Source organism: Prionailurus viverrinus, chromosome B2 (genome assembly GCF_022837055.1).
Source record: "Prionailurus viverrinus isolate Anna chromosome B2, UM_Priviv_1.0, whole genome shotgun sequence".
Classification (NCBI taxonomy): Eukaryota; Metazoa; Chordata; class Mammalia; order Carnivora; family Felidae; genus Prionailurus; species Prionailurus viverrinus.
This window is the reverse complement of record NC_062565.1, coordinates 41,122,059-41,143,121: the sequence shown is the minus strand read 5'-3', so window position 1 is coordinate 41,143,121 and position 21,063 is coordinate 41,122,059. Positions and strand designations below refer to the sequence as shown.

The 21,063-nt window shown below is 54.4% G+C and overlaps 2 protein-coding genes across 3 annotated transcripts; both read left to right on the top strand.

Moving 5' to 3' along the window:
- Window positions 1-15: 15 nt before the first annotated feature.
- On the top strand, window positions 16-4,050 carry MRPL2 (mitochondrial ribosomal protein L2). The gene is made up of 7 exons (XM_047860856.1): window positions 16-253; window positions 1,522-1,690; window positions 2,515-2,656; window positions 2,769-2,884; window positions 2,961-3,071; window positions 3,374-3,447; window positions 3,801-4,050. The coding sequence occupies exons 1-7, from the start codon at window positions 158-160 to the stop codon at window positions 4,011-4,013; spliced, it is 921 nt and encodes a 306-aa protein (XP_047716812.1). The 5' UTR covers window positions 16-157; the 3' UTR covers window positions 4,014-4,050.
- A 306-nt stretch (window positions 4,051-4,356) lies between these two features.
- CUL7 (cullin 7) lies at window positions 4,357-19,031 on the top strand. Of its 2 annotated transcripts, XM_047860850.1 has the most exons (26): window positions 4,364-4,790; window positions 5,596-6,183; window positions 6,726-6,877; window positions 7,017-7,517; window positions 8,045-8,183; window positions 8,276-8,478; window positions 8,771-8,990; window positions 9,673-9,910; window positions 9,994-10,099; window positions 11,074-11,301; window positions 11,596-11,686; window positions 11,785-11,956; window positions 12,140-12,245; window positions 12,537-12,632; window positions 12,821-12,996; window positions 13,320-13,453; window positions 13,752-13,934; window positions 14,152-14,258; window positions 14,348-14,530; window positions 16,026-16,186; window positions 16,341-16,557; window positions 16,664-16,946; window positions 17,699-17,844; window positions 17,992-18,118; window positions 18,196-18,401; window positions 18,654-19,031. In XM_047860850.1, exons 2-26 carry the CDS (start codon window positions 5,604-5,606, stop codon window positions 18,975-18,977), a joined length of 5,079 nt encoding a protein of 1,692 aa, XP_047716806.1. In that variant the 5' UTR covers window positions 4,364-4,790; window positions 5,596-5,603; the 3' UTR covers window positions 18,978-19,031. The 2 variants fall into 2 exon arrangements, 1 of the variants encoding a protein (XP_047716806.1); XR_007152543.1 differs by lacking the exons at window positions 17,992-18,118; window positions 18,196-18,401; window positions 18,654-19,031 and having other exon boundaries at window positions 4,357-4,790; window positions 16,803-16,946; window positions 17,699-17,837.
- The last annotated feature ends 2,032 nt before the right edge of the window (window positions 19,032-21,063 follow it).

The following is a 21,063-nucleotide window of genomic DNA, read 5'->3' as shown; positions in this document are numbered from 1 at the left end:
AGGAGGTGTGTATTCACCTTGGTCTCGGGTTGTCTGCCCACCTCATTACGTCATGAGAGCGACGGCACAGGGATTTGTTAGCGTCATCTAAAGGCGCCAGGCGGCCTGGCTAAAAGAAACGGTGGTGTGCTGAACCCCGCGGAGCTTGGCTATCGTCATGGCCCTGAGGGTACTGACTCGCGCTATGGGCTCCCTGAGCCTGACGCCCCCGGCCGTCGCCACCCTCAGCTCGAGCCTGCTCCCGGCCGCCCAGGTAATCCACCCTATCTCGGAATGAGGCTGTTCCTATTTGGGCCGCCGGAGTGGGCACCCTGGGATGGGAGACGGAGAATGCGAGTCTGGTCAGGAGTCATGCCAGCCTGGGACGTTGGATAAGTCACGATCAGCCTCAGCTTTCTCTTCTCTAATTGTGGCTGTTCCACAGGGTCACGGAATTCCTCAGACGAGATTTTGGAGGTGAAAGTATCTTACAGATAACTGTACAGATTTCAATAATAACTGACGTTGAGTGTCAGTCATAAGCCAAGCATAAGTAATAGATGTTTTAAATAAATGAACTCCTAGGGCGCCTGAGTGGCTCAGTCTGTTAAACATCCGAATTCGGCTCCGGTCGTGATCTCATGGGGCTCGCTGCTGACAGCGTGGAGCCCGTTTGGGATCCTCTCTGTCTCTCTGCCCCTCCCCTGCTTGTGCGCACTCTCCCTCTGTCTCAAAAATAACTCCTTGCAACCACTGTATAAGGTAATTACCATTACCATTTTACGTATGAGAAAATTGATCAGCAGTCCAAAGTCATACATCAACTGTTGGAGCTACACAGTCTGGCTTCAAAGCCTGGTCTCTTAAACCATTAAAGAGGAGTTATTGCTGAGATCAGAGAATTCAGGGCAAGATAGCAATATTAGGAGGCTAAGGTAAAGGTATCCTCAAAGTTCCTGGTGGGCAATTGGTGAGTCACAGAAAAGAGAAGTTGTAAGTCTTGTTCCTCTGGACCTTTCTGGGTGATGGTAGAGTTTGGCAGATGCATACTAAAAATCAAAACCAAACCAACCTACTCTGTGAAATGCTGGGGATACAGCAGGGAACAAGACAGAAATGACCCTTCCCCTCCATTCACATCTGAAATACTCCCAGAAACATAAATTCAGAGGGGCAAAAGGCATTGGTGCTGATGGTGGCACATGGATATGGGAAAGTTACCAGCTTTGGAGAAGGGAGTTGTTTAGGGAAGGAAGAGTTTCCCACAGAAGGAGAGGTTTGAGCCAAATTTGGAAGGAGATGCACCAAGGGGGAGAATATTCCATTGAAGAAGTACCTCAAATGAGGAGAGATAATCAATACACATACACCTGTATAAACATTCCACCCTGGTATTTGTGCAAGGGTAAAGGGTGGAGCTTTTGGACAGCTGGTCTGGGACATTCTTAGAAGGAAGTAGGCTACTTGGTCTATTCCTTTACCCTTGGTTCTCCGATGCTTCTTCAGTTACCTTTTAAGGTAAAGAGATTTGTTTATCTCTAGGTGACAAGCAGTACCCTCCTCCAGCTGCCCTCTTCCTCATTGTTGCTCCTCTGCCGCCCAGTGCTTACATCTGTGGCCCTTAGTGCCAATTTTGTGTCCTGGAAGAGTCGTACCAAGTACACCATCACACCAGTGAAGATGAGGAAGTCTGGGGGCCGAAACCACACAGGTGAGACCAAGGGAGAAAGGATTTAAGCATTAAAGGGGAAAAACATGTTAGGATCCCAGGTCTATTTATTGAAAAGCAGAGGAATTTATTGAAAAACATGTTAGGATCCTAGGCCTATTTATTCAAAAATTTATTGGACTCCTTTTGCATGTAGTAGGTGTGTAAGAAACAAAGAGTATAACACAAAGCAACATGAAGGTAGTCTGTGCTCCTAAAGACTATCTAGGTAATTAAAGAAAACCAGACATATACATGAAGTTAATTATATTTTTCTTCATGCCTTTCAAAAATTTATGGGGTGCCTGGGTGGTTCAGTCAGTTAAGTGTCCAACTTTGGCTCAGGTCATGATCTCATGGCTTGTGAGTTCGAGCCCTGCATTGGGCCCTGTGCTGACAGCACAGAGCCTGGAGCCTGCTTCGGATTCTGTGTCTCCAGCTCTCTCTGCCCCTCCCCCACTCATATCACCCCCCCCCCACCTCAAAAATAAATAAATATTTTATTTTTAAAAATTAAAAAAAATGAAAAAAATTTACAATAGCTGAGCACTATTTACACCACTCAATAAACTTTTAGCATTCAATAATTTGTAGAGATTTTGTCTGGAAGTTTTATGTAATTTCAATATCTTATAATTATGTTCTTATCAAGTTCCATGTAGGTGTTTCCCCACCCCCGTTTACCATTTGCTATGCAAATTTTTTGTCATTTTCTGCTCATCTCATAATGTTGGGAAGCATTGCTCTCTGCCCAGAATGGGCCTGTTCCCACTGCTAGGAACTGATCATCTGACCTGGGTCATGTCTCTGCACTTTCCTGACCACAGGCCGAATCCAAGTGCATGGTATTGGCGGGGGCCACAAGCAACGTTATCGCATGATTGATTTTCTGCGGTTCCGGCCTGAGCTGGAAGCAAAGCCAGGACCCTTTGAGGAGAAGGTCATCGTGGTCCGCTATGATCCCTGTAGGCAAGTTTGGGATGTGAGATGATGATAGTGTAGCTGATTGACTGTTCTGTGGCTTTTCAGAAGATATAGGGCTGCCTAGATAATCTGCTCATATGTCCCTCACCCTGAACAGATCAGCAGACATAGCTCTGGTTGCTGGGGGCAGCCGGAAACGCTGGATCATTGCCACAGAAAACATGCAGGCTGGAGATATAATCCTGAACTCTGATCACATAGGCCGAATGGCAGGTAAGAGACGGCCACCAGACGTGTATGGGCTCAAAGGATGCAAGGGGTCTGGTGCTGATGAAATTATGTCTTTTAGTTGCTGCTCGGGAAGGGGATGCACATCCTCTTGGGGCCTTGCCTGTGGGGACTCTCATCAACAACGTGGAGAGTGAGCCAGGCCGGGGGGCCCAGTATATCCGAGCTGCAGGTATGAGGAAATGAGCTGCTTGGGGGTCTTACAATTTGGAAGGCCAAAGAGTACCTGAGGTCACAATTCTCTGAACCCTTGGACTCTTATGTGGTCCACTGGCAGAGAAAAAGAAGGAAAAACAAGGAAAATGAGAATGGAGAGGTGCATGTGTCTTGACTTAAAACATTGCATGCATCCTGCTTCATTGTATCTGCTCCTAAAGGGCAAAGCAAGGGCAGAGTATGGGTTATGTCCCCCTGTAAATCTGCTCCTACCTTTTCCTTTTTGGAGGGTGGCAAAGCTCCTTCTCCCTTACCCAGGGACATGTGGTGTGCTGCTACGGAAGGTGAATGGGACGGCCATCATCCAGCTGCCTTCCAAGAGACAGATGCAGGTGTGTGTGTGTGGGTACAGGTGGGAGGACCAGCAAAGGAGGAAGTTTTGGAATGTACCCTTCTTGTCCAGGATAGTTCCCAGGTGTTTTATGTTGGGAACTACCATGAGCTAGGTGTGTCCTTTTCTGCCATGTGACTAGGCATGTCCTGTCAGTTTGACACTGTAATAGACAGGGAACAATGCCTCTTGTTTTCAACTACCATAGGACCTGCCGTCAGGTTCAATTATGCTGTGGTTTTCTCCTGTCCTCTCCCTTCTCTCAGTGAGTGTAAGAAGCCTCAGAGTCATGCAGTCAACAATGTCAGGCTCTTTCCCCATGATGCATTCTCCTCCATCTGTTTTCTCTGTCAGGTTCTGGAAACGTGCATGGCAACAGTAGGCCGGGTATCCAACGTTGATCATAACAAAAGGGTCATCGGCAAGGCTGGGAGGAACCGCTGGCTAGGCAAGAGGCCTTCCAGCGGGCTATGGCACCGCAAGGGGGGCTGGGCTGGCCGCAAGATTCGGCCACTGCCCCCTATGAAGAGTTACGTGAAGCTGCCCTCGGCTGCTGCCCAAAGCTGACATCCCTGGATTCTAATAAAATCACCCCTCATTTTTAGCAGTTACTGTTTTTTTGGGGGAGGGAGGATTGCACATACTAGACCCGGAAAAAAGCACCAGAGCAAACAAGGACGGGAGAGGAGAAAAGACGATATGGGGCAAAGACTGGAGCTGCTCATTTCCAGCCGCGCCCCCCCCCCCCCAACCCCCACCCTGTGCCAGTTTTTTTCTATGTAATGGTAGAGGGGAGAATAAATGACCTCCAAGGTCTCCTGTTCTGACTTCGGGAGTCGGGGAGAGCACTTCCGGTGGAAGGAAGGGGAATGAAAAGGAAGAGGAAAGGGCGGCACGGAGGAGGAGGTGCCGCGCGTCGCCGAGGTGGCACTGACGACTCCGCCCCGGAGCTCTCCCAGGGCCCCTAGCTTTCCGCTGGGTCTGGCGGAAATGAGCCACGACTCCGGGCAGGCGGGCAGGCGGCGGAGCCCCCAGAGCTGGGCGGGCGGCACCGCAGGCTGGGCCCCGTCTCCGCCCTGCCCCGCCCTACCCAGGCTGCCGCTGACCTGCACGCTGGGCGGTGACAGTGGCCGCCCGAGGTGCTCTGTGCCTGCACGCCACGCCCCCTGCCTGCCCGCTTGTCCTTCGGAGGCACGCCCCCTCCCGCCTCTCCGCCTCGACCCCCCTCGGGGGCCCAGGCGGGGCCCAAATCTCCGCCAGCATCGCCGCCATCGCCATCGTCTGCGCCGCGTCCCTAGCTCAGCGAAGGAGAGGCCTCGCGCTGGACCCCCATCGCCTTCTGAGGTGGCCAGAGCCCCCCCGCCCCTACCCTGGATTTTCCTCCGCACTCTCGCCCACCGAGTCGCGCGCGCACCCGATTTCGCGTCCCCCACCCCAGTTCCACAGTGCCTTGGGATTCTCGTTTATCTGGCCTAGCCCCCTCCCCCGCACCTTGCCGCGCGCCCCCGGCTTCTAGGGTCCACCTAGCCTCCCGCCGTTCAACCCACTGGGTCTCCTGTCGCCCCCACCGGCCTTGCTGCTCCAGTGTCTCCAGTCCTGCGCGCCTGCAGCCCACCAGGCTTTACTCCCAGCCCCTCGCGCCTTGCCCCCCCATCCCACCAATTCTCCCCCACCAAATCTCTTGCCTCTGTGACACACTCCTGCGCTTCAACCATTGGAGCCAGCATCCCTTCCCAGACACACTCGGGATCTCACTCCCCACCCCCATTCCCCAACACACACCCCTCGGGGCTTCATGGATCCCCTTCTCAGGGCTGCTGCCTATGGCAGTGCTTTGGGATTAATTATGGCCCGGCTCCCCTGCCCCCACTGTCCCCTTCCCACTGCTCCAAACCAACCCACTCCAGGCTGCAGGGCCTTCGACCCTCCTTTCAACCAAATTTTGTGTTCTTAGAACAAACACCCTAGTGTTCCCCTGCTTAGGCCTGGCCCCACCCAGCCTGCAGCAGGCAACTCCTGGGCCCTTCTTTACCCCAGCCAACCTGACAACTGTTGCCATACTTGCTTCCCCAACTCCTGGATGTCCTTGATTTTTGGAACTCCCCCTCTGATTTTAGCTTGACTGTTCTCTTTTCCTTCTGTGTCTCAGGTGCCAGGATGGTGGGGGAACTCCGCTACAGGGAATTCAGAGTGCCCCTGGGGCCGGGCTTGCATGCCTATCCAGATGAGCTGATCCGCCAGCGGGTGGGCCATGATGGGCATCCTGAGTACCAGATCCGCTGGCTCATCCTCAGGCGTGGGGATGATGGGGAAGGGGGCTCTAGCCAAGTGGACTGCAAGGCCGAACACATCCTGCTGTGGATGTCCAACGACGAGATCTATGCCAACTGCCACAAGATGCTGGGCGAGGACGGCCAGGTCATCGGACCTTCTCAGGAGATTGCAGGGGAAGCTGGGGCCCTGGACAAATCTGTGCTGGGGGAAATGGAAACCGATGTGAAGTCTTTGATTCAGAGGGCCCTCCGGCAGCTGGAGGAGTGTGTGGGCACCATCCCTCCTGCTCCTTTGCTTCACACTGTCCACGTACTCAGCGCCTACGCCAGCATCGAGCCCCTCACTGGTGTATTCAAAGACCCAAGGGTCCTGGACTTGCTCATGCACATGTTGAGTAGTCCTGATTACCAGATTCGCTGGAGCGCAGGCCGGATGATACAAGCCCTGGCCTCTCATGATGCTGGTGAGAAGCAGTGTGGGGAGAAAGGAAGGGGAAGGTAGGTCAGCTCAGGGCCTCACAGGACACTGTGGCAAGAGCCTCTGCCTCATCAGTGCCTGAATGATTCTGTTGCCTTTCTCTTTGAGTTGGGAGAAAAGGGGGTAGGAAGGTGGTGGGGGCATCTCTGCAGGAAGAGGAAGGATGCCTAGCTGGGGGGGATGCCTGGCTGGGTCAGTCAGTGGAGCACGGTACTCTTGATCTCGGGGTCATGAGTTCAAGCCCCATGTTAGGTGTAGAGATTACTCTAAAAAATAATAAAAGAAAGAGGACTGAGTCTTCAAGAACCTCCTATTAATTGGATCTCTATGCCAAGAAAGAGTTATTAGACAATTACAGATATAGATATTGCAGATATAGGTAGGTAGGTAGGTAGGTAGGTAAGTAGGTAGAGGTATCGATCCTGTGTGTGGCAACAAGGGATCGGACTAAGACAGTAGAGGATCTAGGAGGGATGCCTGGGAAGGGCAATGTTAGGGAGCAGTTACTGACTGGGGTGTGGGTTTCAGGGACCCGGACCCAGATTCTTCTGTCGCTGAGCCAGCAAGAAGCCATTGAGAAACACCTAGATTTTGACAGCCGCTGTGCTCTGCTAGCTCTGTTTGCACAGGCCACACTCTCTGAACACCCCATGTCTTTTGAGGGTATCCAGCTGCCACAGGTATTCTGTGGGGAGGTGGGGGGGGGGCTGTGGCCAAGATCTAGGGACCAGACCTTTGCACCCACCCTTGAAGGGTGGTGTGGAAAGGGGAGCTAGAGCTGGGACAAGGTGGACATAGGCCAAAGGTTGCATCCTACAGGTCCCAGGAAGGATTCTCTTCTCCCTGGTGAAGCGCTATTTGCATGTCACTTCTCTTCTGGACCAGCTGAATGACAGTGCTGCAGAACCAGGAGCCCAGAACAACTCTGCTCCCGAGGAGTTGAGTGGGGAGAGGGGTCGACTGGAGCTGGAGTTCAGCATGGCCATGGGCACCCTCATCTCAGAGCTTGTGCAGGCCATGCGCTGGGACTGGGCCTCGAGCAAACAGGGGCCCTCGGCACGGTCTTCGTGCTCCATCTTCCAGCCCCAGCTGGCAGAGGCCGGCCCAGGGCTGCCACCCGCCCGGGTCCGGCCCTCCATTAGGAGGTCAAGGAGGTTCCGCCCTCGCTCTGAGTTTGCAAGTGGCAATACTTATGCCTTGTACGTGCGAGAGACGCTGCAGGCCGGGATGCGAGTTCGCATGCTGGATGACTACGAGGAGGTCAGCGCTGGGGACGAGGGTGAGTTCCGGCAGAGCAACAACGGCGTGCCCCCCGTGCAGGTGAGTGAGGGTGCGTGTGGGACGCTGTTGGGGATTTAGCTGGGGAAGTATAACTGGGGTTCTGTGCAGGGGGCTCTGGCAGGCCACCCACTGAGAAAGCCCCCATGGGGACTGGAATGGTTAAAGGGGATCAACAGTTGAGAAGGGAGCCATTGGAGAGCTGAGAAAGTTGGAGTTGAGGGAGCTATCAGGTCAGGAAGACTCACTCCCAGGAAGAAACATATTGATATAGCAAGACTTTCCTAAACGTCAGGGTCAGGGAGAGAGTAGGTGAGGCCAGGAGGAAGTGCGGGGAGCATGAGCCATCAAAGGATAGGGTGGGAGGAGAAGCAGAGCCCATCCCCAGAGGAGAAGGCATCCTTTGTGTGTGTGTTCATGTTCTCCATATGCCAGCGTTGTGTTATTTGGAGGTTGTTCCAGACCTGGTCAGGTGGTCAGCCTGAGGGCTGTATGTCCTCATCATTGGGCCACAGCCAGTCATTGAGTGAGCCTTCTCTTCCCCTTCTCTTTTTTCCCATATCCTCCAGGTGTTGTGGGAGTCGACAGGCCGCACCTACTGGGTACACTGGCACATGCTGGAAATTCTGGGCTTTGAGGAAGACATTGAAGATGTGGTTGAGGCTGATGAGAACCATGGGGCTGTGGTCAGTGGAGCCCTGGGTGTAGGTGAGCCCTGGGAGAAAACAGGGTCAGCGCTGAGCAAAGAACAGTGGTCTGGCTGGGTGGGCAGTGACATCCCCGTGCCCTGTGACCTGTAGCCACAGCCTTGCCCTCCTGGCGGTGGAAGCCCATGACAGAGCTCTATGCGGTGCCCTACGTGCTGCCTGAGGATGAGGATGCTGAAGAAAGTGAACACTTGACCCAGGCAGAATGGTGGGAGCTCCTCTTCTTCATCAAGAAGCTGGATGGACCCGACCATCAGGAGGTTCTCCAGATCCTTCAGGAGAGCCTGGATGGCGAGGTAGAGCCAGTCCGGACACCCAGAAGTTGGAGGGCTCACTGCAAGGGCTGGACTGTGACAGAGCGTTTGAAGGCTGAGGATGGGGAGTGGAGGTCCACAGTTGTAAGGAGCTGCAGGGAAGAGATCTAGAATGTTCAGAGGCATTGGCAAGCTGTGTGAGAAAAGGCAGCTGCCAGCCATGAGAGGTTCCTCAAGGAGAGGATGTGTGTAGAGATCCCCACCCCTACCAACTGCCCCTGGAGCCTCTGTGCCAGCAGGGCTACCTACAGTGAGAGCTTCTCCCCGATGACAGATTCTGGATGACGAGATCCTGGCTGAACTGGCTGTGCCCATGGAGTTGGCCCAGCACCTACTGCTGGCTCTGCCACAGCGACTCGATGACAGCGCTCTCAGGGACCTGCTCAACTGCCGTGTCTACAGGAAATATGGGCCTGAGGCCCTGGCAGGGCACCCAACCCTGCCGGAAGCCCAGGCCCAGCCTCAGGAATCAGCAGATGCATCCAGAGTGGAAGGTGGGATGCCAAAAAGACCCTGCAGCTCTGCAGACTGACTCTAGGAGAGTGCTAGCCCAGGAGAGGCATCTGTGCAGTTTTTGTGCAATCCCATCTGGAACAGGTGGCATCTTAGGAAGAATCTGAAGCTTAGAGTCGCTCCCTCCAATGAGTGAGGGAGGATGGAAAGTCAGAAAATTGCAAGAGATTTGAGCCTTTAAAAGCCCCCACGTTTGGGGGCGCCTGTGGGCGGCTCAGTTGGTTCGTTGTTCAACTCTTGATTTCCACTCAGGTCATGAGATCGAGCCCCACGCCCAGTGCGGAGCCTACTTAAGATTCTCTCTCTGCCCTTCCCCTGTCCTCTCTCTCTCTCCCCCCCCAAAAAAAAAAGTCCCCACATTGGACTTTTTCTAGTGTAGAGAAAGCCAAATTATTGCATGCTTTTAGATACAGGGAAATGCTCTGCTGTTTGCAGACAGGAAGCTCCTTTGCTATTTTAAGAATATAAAACATAACGTTTGTCACAAAATTGTCTTATAAATGCATTCAGAGATGCCCTAAGATCCCCAAACCTAACTTTTAGGGGGGCCAAAAAAAAAAAAAACGTTTTTAGGAGGCACTAGGAATTATGAATCTGTCTGTCCTTTTCTCATCCTAACATCACCGACAATGGCCAACCTTTGTAACTTCCATCTTCCCGTAGGAAAAGAACCCCCAACTCAGTGTCCCGACACTCCTCTGAGGCGACTGATGGAGGGCTGCGGTCTGCCTGGCAGAATCTTCCTGGACCTGGAGCGAGCCCTCAGCTCAGTGGGGCCTCGGGAGATGGAGATCAAGCCGCTCCTGCTGCAGCTGCAGAGGCAGCCCCAGCCCTTCCTCACCCTGATGCGGGGCCTCGACACCCCAGCGGCCAACAAGGCCCTGCACCTGACCGTTCTGAGGTGAGGGGGTGGGGAGGGGCATTTGGCAAAGGGGTCTTTGAGGCTGGCTACACATCTCTCTGCTACTGCCGCCCGCTCCCCAGGATCCTGATGCAGCTGGTGGACTTCCCCGAGGCGCTGCTGCTCCCCTGGCACGAGGCCATGGATGCCTGCATGGCCTGCCTGCGGTCACCAGACACTGACCGAGAGGTACCCCTGCCCTGCTCCGGGGAGACGCTAGAGGGAGAGGGCGTAGGGCAGCCTCTGATGAGGCAGACCCCCTCCCTGGGCGAGGCTTGGGAGGGCACAATGGAGCCTTTGCGCTCTTGGTTTGGAATTTGTTTTTAAAACTGAATTTTATTTTTTCAAATAGGTAATACATTCATACAGGTCACAAATCAAAACAGTACAACAAGGTATACACTGAGAATTCCCACTTATACCTCTTCTCACTTCCACCCAATTTTCCCAGTGCTTCTCCGCATGTACCTTATTGGTTTACCGTTTGTATTAATTTATGTGTCCTTCTGGTGTATCCTTATGCAAATGCAAATATAAGCAAATCCAAGTGTGTGATCTTACATGCCATCTCCTTTCTTACACAAAAGGTTATGTCTGTATTACAGTAAAAGCCTCGGTACCTCCTGTTTGGCTGGGCCTGTGGGGATAAGGTGGATGAAGGAGGTAGAGAGGACATCACATCTCAGAGTCTCCTGCCACAGGGAGGTCCTGGGCTTGCAAGGCTTGGTAGTGGGTGTCTGCAGTGCACACCTTTGGGCTGTTACCCAGGTTTTCATTTCAGAGGTAGACTCATTGAGTGTCCCTCTGCGCCCCCTCCCTGCCTGTGCTTAGGGCCTGAGCATCTCAAAATGCAGCCCCACAACTGGTTCTTGGGACACAGCCTAAAAGGGAACCTGGGAAGCTCTCTGCACCCATTGCCAACAAAATCAGTGGTTGAGAACCCCAGGATGGCAGAGCATCTCTTAGCTTTTCCTTATCTGTTTGCCTTAGGTTCTCTAACTCCACTCAGCCCTCGTGTCTCCCCGCTTCCTGCCTTTACTTCCTCACTCTGTCTTTTCATTGCAGTTGTCCCGGCACCCAGCGGGTGTAGAGTAAATACTACTGAAGATGCCCTGTGGCCTGTGCCTTGTGCCCTTTATGCACCCACCCTGTCCCCATGTCAGGTGCTCCAGGAACTCATCTTCTTCCTGCACCGCCTGGCCTCTGTGAGCAGGGACTACGCTGTGGTGCTGAATCAGCTGGGAGCCCGAGATGCCATCTCCAAGGCACTGGAAAAGCACCTGGGAAAACTGGATCTGGCTCAGGAGCTGCGGGACATGGTGTTCAAGTGTGAGAAGCATGCCCACCTCTACCGGAAACTCACCACCAACATCCTGGGAGGCTGCATCCAGGTCAGGAAAGAGGGCAGAGGGAGGCTGTGGGTTCGCAGCTGGGTAAGAATATGAAACCTGAGTGGGACCGGAGGAAGGGGCCGTGTTCCTGAATTTGGGAAAGACAGGAGAGTCTGATGAGCCTGTGGGCATTTGTTCTCTGCACCACCTTCCACATCTCCCACTCTGCCTCTGCCAGGGTTCTGGAGGAAGTCCCATTGCTGCTGGGTCTTTCCTTCATATGTGTTCCCATGTGTCCTCCATGTGTGCCCTCCCTCCTCCCCGCGCCCCTTCTCTCCGATGTTCCGGCTGCAGATGGTGTTGGGCCAGATCGAAGACCACAGACGAACCCACCGACCCATCAACATCCCCTTCTTTGACGTGTTCCTCAGATATCTGTGCCAGGGTCTGTGCCTGTCCCCACGTTACTCCACACCCCTCCGCCCCTGTTTTCCCTCCACACCTACCAGGCTGTGACGGCCACCCCTTCCCACTTGCCCCCAGGCTCCAGCGTGGAAATGAAGGAGGACAAGTGCTGGGAGAAGGTGGAGGTGTCTTCCAACCCGCACCGGGCCAGCAAGCTGACGGATCGAAACCCCAAGACCTACTGGGAGTCCAATGGCAGCGCCGGCTCCCACTACATCACCTTGCACATGCACCAGGGCATCCTCGTCAGGTAACAGGCCCCATGTATGTGCTCAGCGACACACATATACTTTTTTTGTGACTTCCCTTTGTTTGTTTGGGGGAAGCACTGCTCCCCCCGCCCAACACAAACATGACCAAAGAGTCCCCTTGCCTCTGTCTACAAGGACCCTACTGGTTCCAGTTCTGACTGTTTCCTTTTCCCTGCTCCCAGGCAGCTGACTCTCCTGGTGGCTAGTGAAGACTCGAGCTATATGCCGGCCAGGGTGGTGGTGTTTGGGGGCGACAGCACCAACTCTCTTAACACAGAGCTCAACTCGGTAGGGACCCCTATACCATGAGACCACCTTCACAGGGTCCGCCCTCCTGCCCAGACTCCTAAACTCCTAAATTCTTCCCTGTCTTGCGCCCCCTAGAATGTAGAGTCCTTTCTCCCTGTGCCTATGTGATGGCATCAGGCCCTGAGCAGTGAGGATGGCATCGGGACCCCTTTGTCAGGACCCCTTACCCCCCCCCGGGCTAAGGGAAGGACAGAACAGGAGCAGACTTGAGTGCCCTCAGCATTCCCATCCACACACATGGAGGTGACAGCACTCTCTGCCCCCAACCAGGTGAACGTGATGCCCTCAGCCAGCCGGGTGATCCTCCTGGAGAACCTGACCCACTTCTGGCCCATCATCCAGATCCGCATAAAGCGCTGCCAGCAGGTTTGGCAGGAGTATGGGGTGTGGTCCGGGGACACAGAGCTCTGGGTTGTGTAACTATTGCAGATCGTGAGCCAGAGCTCCAGGCTAGGCCCTGGGCAGCTCCAGGAATAAGGCCCAAAGGTGTGGCTGACCCCAGCCCGCTCTGAGGAGGATCAGAGCAGGTGAAAATAGGCATGTGCACATTGCAGGGCGGCATCGACACACGCATTCGGGGGTTGGAGGTCCTAGGCCCTAAGCCCACATTCTGGCCAGTGTTTCGGGAGCAGCTGTGTCGTCACACACGCCTCTTCTACATGGTTCGGGCACAGGCTTGGAGCCAGGACATAGCAGAGGACCGCAGGAGCCTCCTGCACCTGAGTTCTAGGTGTGTGCGAGCATGTGTGTGTGGCTGTGTGTGGGTGGCAGGTAAGACTATTATGGGTGGCCCTGGCCCTTCTGTGGAGGGTATAGATGGAGAGCTAACATGTTTGGGAAAGGGGCTGGCGTGCTCTACAGTTTGGGGAAGGAAAGAAAGATTTCTTTGGTGGGTTGGGAGTGGGATGTGTCTGTTAACATGGGACAGCTTCAAAGTACCGGGTGGGGATTTGGTCTGGTTGGTAGGGGCTACCCCACCATTAGGCTGGGAAGATGCTAGGATAACTTACATCTTGAGCCTCTGACACCTGCCTCCCCCATCCTCACCCCCAGGCTCAATGGGGCTCTGCGTCAGGAGCAGAATTTTGCTGATCGCTTCCTCCCTGACGATGAGGCCGCCCAAGCGCTGGGCAAGACCTGCTGGGAGGCCCTGGTCAGCCCCCTGGTGCAGAACATCACCTCCCCTGGTAACCATTGCGACCCCTGGCCCCACTAACCGGCCCCTTCTTGTTCTGCCCCAGAGCCACCTATATTATGCCCTTGGCCATTTTGGTACCTATGTTTGTTTGGTAGCCCAGTGCCCCCCTTCTCCTAACTACCTCCTTTCCTACATTTCCCAGGTGTCAGCTGACACCATAAGGACAGGTGGGCCTTGCTACCTGCGCCAACCCCATATGTTCTGTCCAATCCCTTTCTTGGTGCTTTCGTCCTCTTCCCCTGCCCTAGAGACATGGCCCACCACAGCTTGTTTTTCCCAATCTCCAGATGAGGATGGCATCAGCCCCCTGGGCTGGCTGCTGGACCAGTACCTGGAGTGTCGGGAGGCTGCCCACAATCCCCAGAGCCGCGCAGCTGCTTTCTCCTCACGGGTGCGCCGCCTCACCCACCTGCTGGTGCACGTGGAGCCCTGTGAGGCGCCCCCTCCAGCGGTGGCCGCTCCCCGGCCCAGTGAGTACCTGAGATTCAGGTGGGAGCTCGGTTAGGATGGCCTTCTGTCCCTCCTCCCGCTTTCCCTCCCTACCCACTAAGCCTGTTCACCTGTTTGTTTCACCCCCGCTCAGGAGCATTGTTCTGGGGTGGCAGGAGGTCAGGAACAGCCCTGGGGCTCACGCTGAGCTGAGGGGCTGCTCCCACCTTGCCTCTGCCCCCTCCCCTGTCTCCACAGAGGGCAGAAACAGAAGCCATGACTGGAGCTCCCTGGCTACCCGGGGGCTTCCCAGCAGCATCGTGAGAAACCTGACCCGCTGCTGGCGGGCCGTGGTGGAGGAGCAGGTGGGCAGGGGCGGGTGCCGGGGAGGGAGGGTACAACTGTCTGGTGGCATGCTGGGCTGTCCCTTCACGCTGCAGCCGCTCTCCTCCAGGTGAACAACTTTCTGACCTCACGCTGGCGGGATGGTGACTTTGTGCCGCGTTACTGTGAACACTTCCATAATCTGCAGAAGTCGAGCTCGGAGCTGTTTGGGCCACGGGCAGCCTTCCTGCTGGCGCTGCAGAACGGCTGTGCTGGTGCCTTGCTGAAGCTCTCATTTCTCAAAGCTGCCCACGTAAGCCTCCCGCCCTTGCCTCTGCCCTGGACCTCTCCCTGAAAACCCCCCCTTCCCCACCTTCTCAAAACGACCACCCTTCCGTTCCCATTCAGCAAGGAACATGTATGGGTATATAACCATGTTTTAAAGATTCAGAGAGGGGCGCCTGGGTGGCTCAGTCGGTTGAGTGTCCGACTTCGGCTCAGGTCATGATCTTTGGGTTTGTGAGTTCGAGCCCTGCGTCCAGCTCTGTGCTGAAAGCTCAGAGCCTGGAGCCTGCTTTAGATTCCATGTCTCCCTTTCTCTCTGCCCCTCCCCCACTCACGCCTGCTTGCTCGCTCTCTCTCAAAAATAAACATTTAAAAAATTTAAATAAAAAGTGAAAGAAACACATAGTGACCTGAAGCATGCTGTGCTAATATATCTTGATGTACTTTCTTCAGTCTGCGTGCATGATTTAACAGTTTACTCACGAGTAGCTAAAATGCTTTATTTAGCCTGTTGTTTTTTGACCGTTACCTTAAAAGCCTTATTTCAGAGTTGCTATTTGTCCTTATTTTTTATTAAAAAAATTTTTTTTTGACATTTATTCATTTTTGAGAGAGAGACAGAGTGTGAGCGGGGGAGGGGCAGAGAGACAGAGACAGAGACAGAGACAGAATCTGAAAGCAGGCTCCAGGCTGCCAGCACAGAGCCCGACACGGGGCTCAAACTTACGAGCCATGAGATCATGATTTTTTATTTTTGTATAAATTCCATCTAATGGATGTACTATAATTTACTCCAGCATTCCTTAAATATTTAGTAAGTGCTTAAAATGTGTCAGGCACTGTGAGAAGAGCAAGTTTCCTGTCCTCAAAGTTTATTGTCTTCTCGGGAAGGTGCACACTTAAGCAGATGACACACTAAGACAGGCTAAGCACCCTGGCAAGCCGACAGTAGTGCAGGGGGAGCTGAAGCAGTGGCTCCTTGAGGTGCTCCTGGTCATTCTGTTGTATCAGTAACACTGCAGTGTGACCATCTTTGTCCACATAAATTATTAACTCCCATTAAATTACTGTCATTAGTTTAATTTTTAGACATGTTCGGTGTGCAAAAACACTTCCTAATTAATTTGCACAACTGTTAACCATTTTATAAAAGTTTGGTAAGTGGGGCGTCTGGGTGGCTTGGTCGATTAAGCGTCCGACTTCAGCTCAGGTCATGATCTTGCAGTTCATGAGTTCGAGCCCCACGTTGAGATCTGTGCTGACAGCTCAGAGCCTGGAGCCTGCTTCGGATTCTGTGTCTCACTCTCTCTCTGCCCCTCCCCTGCTCATGCTCTGTCTCTCTCTCTCTCAAATATAAATAAAACATTAAAAAAAAATTTTTTTTTTAAGTTTAGCAAAAGTGTTGACCAACTTATGAGGCAGCTTAGCTGTTCATATCTACTTCCTCAGACCTTCCTCTCTGCTCCCACTCACCTCCTCCAGTCACGCGTTCAGGGTTTTCCTGTGCCCTCCCCATTGCCCAGGTGAGTGAGCAGTTTGCCCGGCACATTGACCAGCGGATCCAGGGCAGTCGGATTGGCGGAGCCCGGGGGATGGAGATGCTAGTGCAGCTGCAGCGATGCCTGGAGACAGTCCTAATTTTCTCTGGCCTGGAGATAGCCACCACCTTCGAGCATTACTACCAGTGAGTATGGACCTGGGGAGCGGATGACAGGGGCAGGTGCCGGGCGAGCACCTGGGAGTCTGGGGTTGGGGCAGGCTGGAGTCCTGGTGCAGGCAGCTGGGCCAGGCCGAGTGCCCACACTGAGGCTCGGCCTGGCCTGTGTGTGACACCGCAGGCACTACATGGCAGACCGTCTCCTGGGCGTGGGCTCGAGCTGGCTGGAGGGGGCCGTGCTGGAGCAGATCGGTCCCTGCTTCCCCAACCGCCTCCCCCAGCAGATGCTGCGGAGCCTGAGCATGTCCGAGGAGCTGCAGCGCCAGTTCCACGTCTACCAGCTCCAACGGCTGGATCAGGAGCTCCTGAAGCTGGAGGACACTGAGAAGAAGATACAGGTGGGTGGCGGTAAAGGGATTAGCACGTGGGGAGGTAGGAGGAAGAGAGGAGAGGAGTAGACCAGAGGAGGCCCACCGGCTGTCGGGAACCCCGTCTCTTCTGCAGGGGGGCCACGAGGCCAGTGACAGGGAGCACAAGAGAGAGAAGGCAGAGGAGGCAGAAGGAGCGGGGGCAGCAGTGGCCACAGATGTGGCAGGGGAAGAGGAGGAGGACGAGGAGGAAGATGAGGATCTCTACTATGAAGGGGCGATGCCAGAAGTGTCCGTGCTGGTCCTGTCACCACGCTGCTGGCCCACTGCCTCCATCTGCCACACGCTGACCCCCAGAACCTGCCTGCCGGCCTATCTCAGGGGCACTTTGAACCGATATTCCAACTTCTACAACAAGAGTGAGGAGCTGGGCAGAGGGCGGGCGGGGGCCGGTGGGGGGGAATGGCTGGAAGAGGATGGGATTCAGGGAAAGGGCCTGTGGGTGGGGCTGGGCCCCGGGGTAGGAGCCTCAGTGAAGAAAGTGAGGAGCTTAGGTTTGGGGTGAGGGGGTGGGGTTGTCAAGCACCAGATCCCCAGACTGTTGCCTTTTCCATGCTTAAAACAGACATAGGACTCTCTTTAGAGAGTGGGAGGTGGGGAGGATGGAGTCAAGCGCACCTGAGGTCACCAGAAGGGACCTCCCTCAGTGGCAGGGCTCTGGCTCCTGGTCAGTCACCATAACCTAAGCTTCCCATTGGGGGCTGATCCTGGCCTGGGCAGCAACACAGGAGGGGGAAGAGACTCAGACACTGCCCTCAGGCGGCTCCCAGACTAACCAGGGAGAACTCATTTCTCGTGGATATTCCAGTTTGATGAGAGCCCCAGTCCTTCCTCATTTTGTGGTTTTGGTCTCCCTTAAAAAAATGGGGAACTCCTGGAAGTCACTGATCAGAGTCCCCTTGCACAAGGCTAGGCACAGAGTGGGCTCCCGGATTCCTGAGGCTTACCCAGGAGGCAGATACGGGGAAGGCTAAGCTCTAGAAGTTCAGACCAGGAACCATGGTATCCATAAACACTGGGACACACGCTCTGCAGACATTAGCAGGGGCAGAGCTCAACCCACAGTACCCCCTCACCAGCCCTGACTCCTTTTTTCCCTGATCCTTCTCAGGCCAGAGTTACCCTGCCCTGGAGCAGGGCCCTCAGAGGCGACTGCAGTGGACATGGCTGGGTCGGGCTGAGCTGCAGTTTGGGGACCAGACCCTGCATGTGTCCACCGTGCAGATGTGGCTGCTGCTGTATCTCAATGACCTGAAGGTGGCCCTGCTCCTCTATGCATCTGTGCTCTCTGTACCTTGTCCCTCACCCTTCCTCCCTAAACCTTGACTCCCTATCCTCCCTCCCTGTACCTTCTCTGCTCCACCCCTTAGGGAAGACTAGAATGTTTCCCTCCTCTTCTTTAAGGCTGTCTCTGTGGAGAGTCTGCTGGCACTCTCCGGGCTCTCTCCAGACATGCTCAATCAGGCGATTGGGCCTCTTACCTCTTCAAGAGGCCCCCTGGACCTTCAAGAGCAAAAGGATGTCCCAGGAGGTGTGTACCTGGGGCAGAGGGGCCTCTGCTCTCAGCCTCCTTGTGGGCCCCCCACTGAAGACCAGTGCTTATTTCAGGGGTGCTCAAGATTCGAGATGGCAGCGAGGAGCCCAGGCCAAGGAGGGGCAATGTGTGGCTCATCCCACCTCAGACATACCTGAAAGCAGAGGATGAAGAGGGCCGGAACTTGGAGAAGAGGCGGAACCTTTTGAATTGCCTCATTGTCCGGATCCTCAAGGCCCATGGGGATGAGGGGCTGCATATTGACCAGCTTGTCTGCCGGGTAGGTGGGGCTGGGCAGTGGGGGAAGGAACTTTCGGGTGGGGGTGGGCGGGAGCAGGGGGAGGTGGGTCCACGTTTGAAGCCTCTGGTTCACTACGGAGCCTGGGAGCCTGTACGTGTGTAAGGGGTGGGGTTGGGGCGTGCCTGATGTCCTTAGAGCTCGCTGGCTGAGGCTTGTGCCTGGAGTGGAAGCTAGAGGTGGAGTGAGCTGGGTCTCTCCAACCTGCTGTTCGCCCTTCCCTCTCCTTCCCAGGTCCTGGACGCTTGGCAGAAGGGCCCATGTCCTCCCAGGGATTTGGTCAGCAGCCTCGGTAGGGGATCTGCCTGCAACAGTACCGATGTCCTCTCCTGCATCCTGCACCTCCTGAGCAAGGGCACAGTGAGACGCCATGATGACCGGCCCCAGACGCTGTCCTATGCAGTCCCTGTGACTGTGATGGAGCCTCACACCGAGTCCCTGAACCCAGGCTCCTCGGGCCCCAACCCACCCCTCACCTTCCATACCCTGCAGATTCGCTCCCGGGGCGTGCCCTATGCCTCCTGCACAGGCACCCAGAGCTTCTCTACCTTCCGGTAGTCCTGGAGATGGGATCAGGGCTTTCTACAGAAATAAAATGCAGGAGTTTGGTTACATGGCCGGCGTGGTGACTGCCAAGGATCTGACAGGGGCAGCAGGGACTTTCCTGGCTAAAAGGGGAAAGGAGCCAGCCCTCTGGCTCTGACACTGTCATCCCATGCCAGGAGTCACTATTAGGGTGAGGATGGCAGCCTGGGGAGAAAGGTGGAGGGAGTCAGGTGTGACTTAGCAGTCCCTCTCAGGAGGGGAATTAAGTGAACAGGGATAGACACCCCCCCACCCCCAACCCCTTCTCAGTATGTGGCCAGAAGTGTTTTCACCTGGCAGGTTGGAGACCCGAGTTCCCCTTGCCATGCACTGGATGGCTTGTAACTTGGGCAGACTGTTAAGCATGGCTCCATATTCTTTCATTTGTAGAATTGGACCAGAGTCACTCTGGGTTCTGATGAGCACCAGGTATGGGAGCATTTGACATGCTAATGAGGCCCTCTCTTGGCTCCCACACCCAGCAGTTAGGATAATGCAGGGCATCTTCCCTAGGTAAGGCTGACAGGGTGAAAGTGACATAAAGGACGCTTGTGGCTACTGTAGGTACCCAGGAGCCTGAGAGTGTATTCTGTCTCTAAGCTTCAGGATCTGGGCTGGAAGCAGAACTAGGAGGAACTGCAGCTCCCACAAGCTTCTGGTCATGCAGAGCCATACGGTCGCCAAAGCCAGACTCCCACTAGTAGCAGCAACAGGCCACAGGCCACTGTCATGGAGGTTTGCTCTGTGCTGCTAGAATGGACTCCCCTAGCCCCACCCACACGAGGAGGGCAGGTCAGGCCAGGGAACCCAGTGCCAGGGGTGAAGTTCTGCATCCTGGCAGGGGTGATTAAGGGAGTGAGGAAGGAGTGACCCAGGCATCCTGAGTCCAAGGTTATTGTAGCCAAGAGATAAGGGAGAAGGCTACAGAAGAAAGGAGGTGGGGAGGAGTGAGGAAGAGTCAGGTGGTAAGAGAGGGCACAGAGGCCAGACAGGGAACTGTGTGCCACCCAGGACTGAGATTTGGAATAGAATCTGTAAGGGAAACAGGCCAGGGCTCAGGAGAGTCAGGATGCCCAGGACAAGACAGCAAAACAGAGGGCAAACAGGGTAGCCACAGAAGGCCCATGATTGCTTTACTTTGCAGTATGGTGGCCCCATGATGCTGTTGGTGGTTCTCAGAGCAGAACCACCTGGTTGGTCCATGTTCTTCTATGAGGCAGAAGACAGGCAACAGGCACTGGGCCAGTAAAGACCTAAGCCTCTTCCCCTGCCCTCAGGACTTTCAATCCCTACAAGGCACACACTTCCTGCGTGACTTGGGACAGAAGTTTGCTACCCTGACCCTTTTGTGAGACCATTCTCATAGCCTCTATTTCTTTATCCCAGATCTGGTTTGCACATAAAGGATCACATATTAATTCCACTTATGTGAAATGCTCCAAAACAGGCAAATCTAGAGCCAGAAAGTGGTTTAGTGGCTGCCTAGAGCTGGGGAGACTGGGAAGAAATGGGGGAGTGTCTGCTAGAGGATATGGGGTTTCTTTTTGGGGTGTCAAAAATGTTACAAAATTGGGATGGTTACACAACTCCGAAAATACTAAAAACCATCACATTGTACAAGTTAAATGGGTGGAGGAAGTCAAGTGTGTAATATCAATTATATCTCAACTCAATATATTCCCAATAAAAATCAAAAAGCAAGTAGACCGACTAACCCATCGCTGAAGCTCAGAGCTCTCCAATGTCTCCTGTGGGCCCTTGATAAAGGGGAAGAGTAGCAGGCTGAAGGCGTGGTGGGGCCAATACAGCCTTGTGATGGACATGCAGGTATGTTCTTGACTACCCTTCATCTGAACCCCCCCCCTTTTTTTTTTTAATATTTATTTTTGAGAGAGAGTGAGCAGGGGAGGGGCACAGAGAGAGTGGGGAGACAGAAGATCTGAAGCAGGCTCTGCAAGGACAGCAGAGAGCCCAATGCTGCGGGGCTGGAACTCATGAACCACGAGATTGTAACTTGAGCCAAAGTCAGACACTTAACCAAGTGAGCCCCCCAGGCACC

What these genes read in the sequence shown, in the direction of transcription:
- MRPL2 (XM_047860856.1), top strand. Translation starts at nt 158, where the DNA reads ATGGCCCTGAGGGTACTGACTCGCGCTATGGGCTCCCTGAGCCTGACG. An exon ending in GTCCGCTATGATCCCTGTAG is followed by an intron (nt 2,657 to 2,768) that starts GCAAGTTTGGGA and finishes CACCCTGAACAG; the next exon opens with ATCAGCAGACATAGCTCTGG. An exon ending in TCACATAGGCCGAATGGCAG is followed by an intron (nt 2,885 to 2,960) that starts GTAAGAGACGGC and finishes TATGTCTTTTAG; the next exon opens with TTGCTGCTCGGGAAGGGGAT.
- CUL7 (XM_047860850.1), top strand. Translation starts at nt 5,604, where the DNA reads ATGGTGGGGGAACTCCGCTACAGGGAATTCAGAGTGCCCCTGGGGCCG. An exon ending in AGATGCATCCAGAGTGGAAG is followed by an intron (nt 8,991 to 9,672) that starts GTGGGATGCCAA and finishes ATCTTCCCGTAG; the next exon opens with GAAAAGAACCCCCAACTCAG. An exon ending in CACCAGGGCATCCTCGTCAG is followed by an intron (nt 11,957 to 12,139) that starts GTAACAGGCCCC and finishes CCCTGCTCCCAG; the next exon opens with GCAGCTGACTCTCCTGGTGG.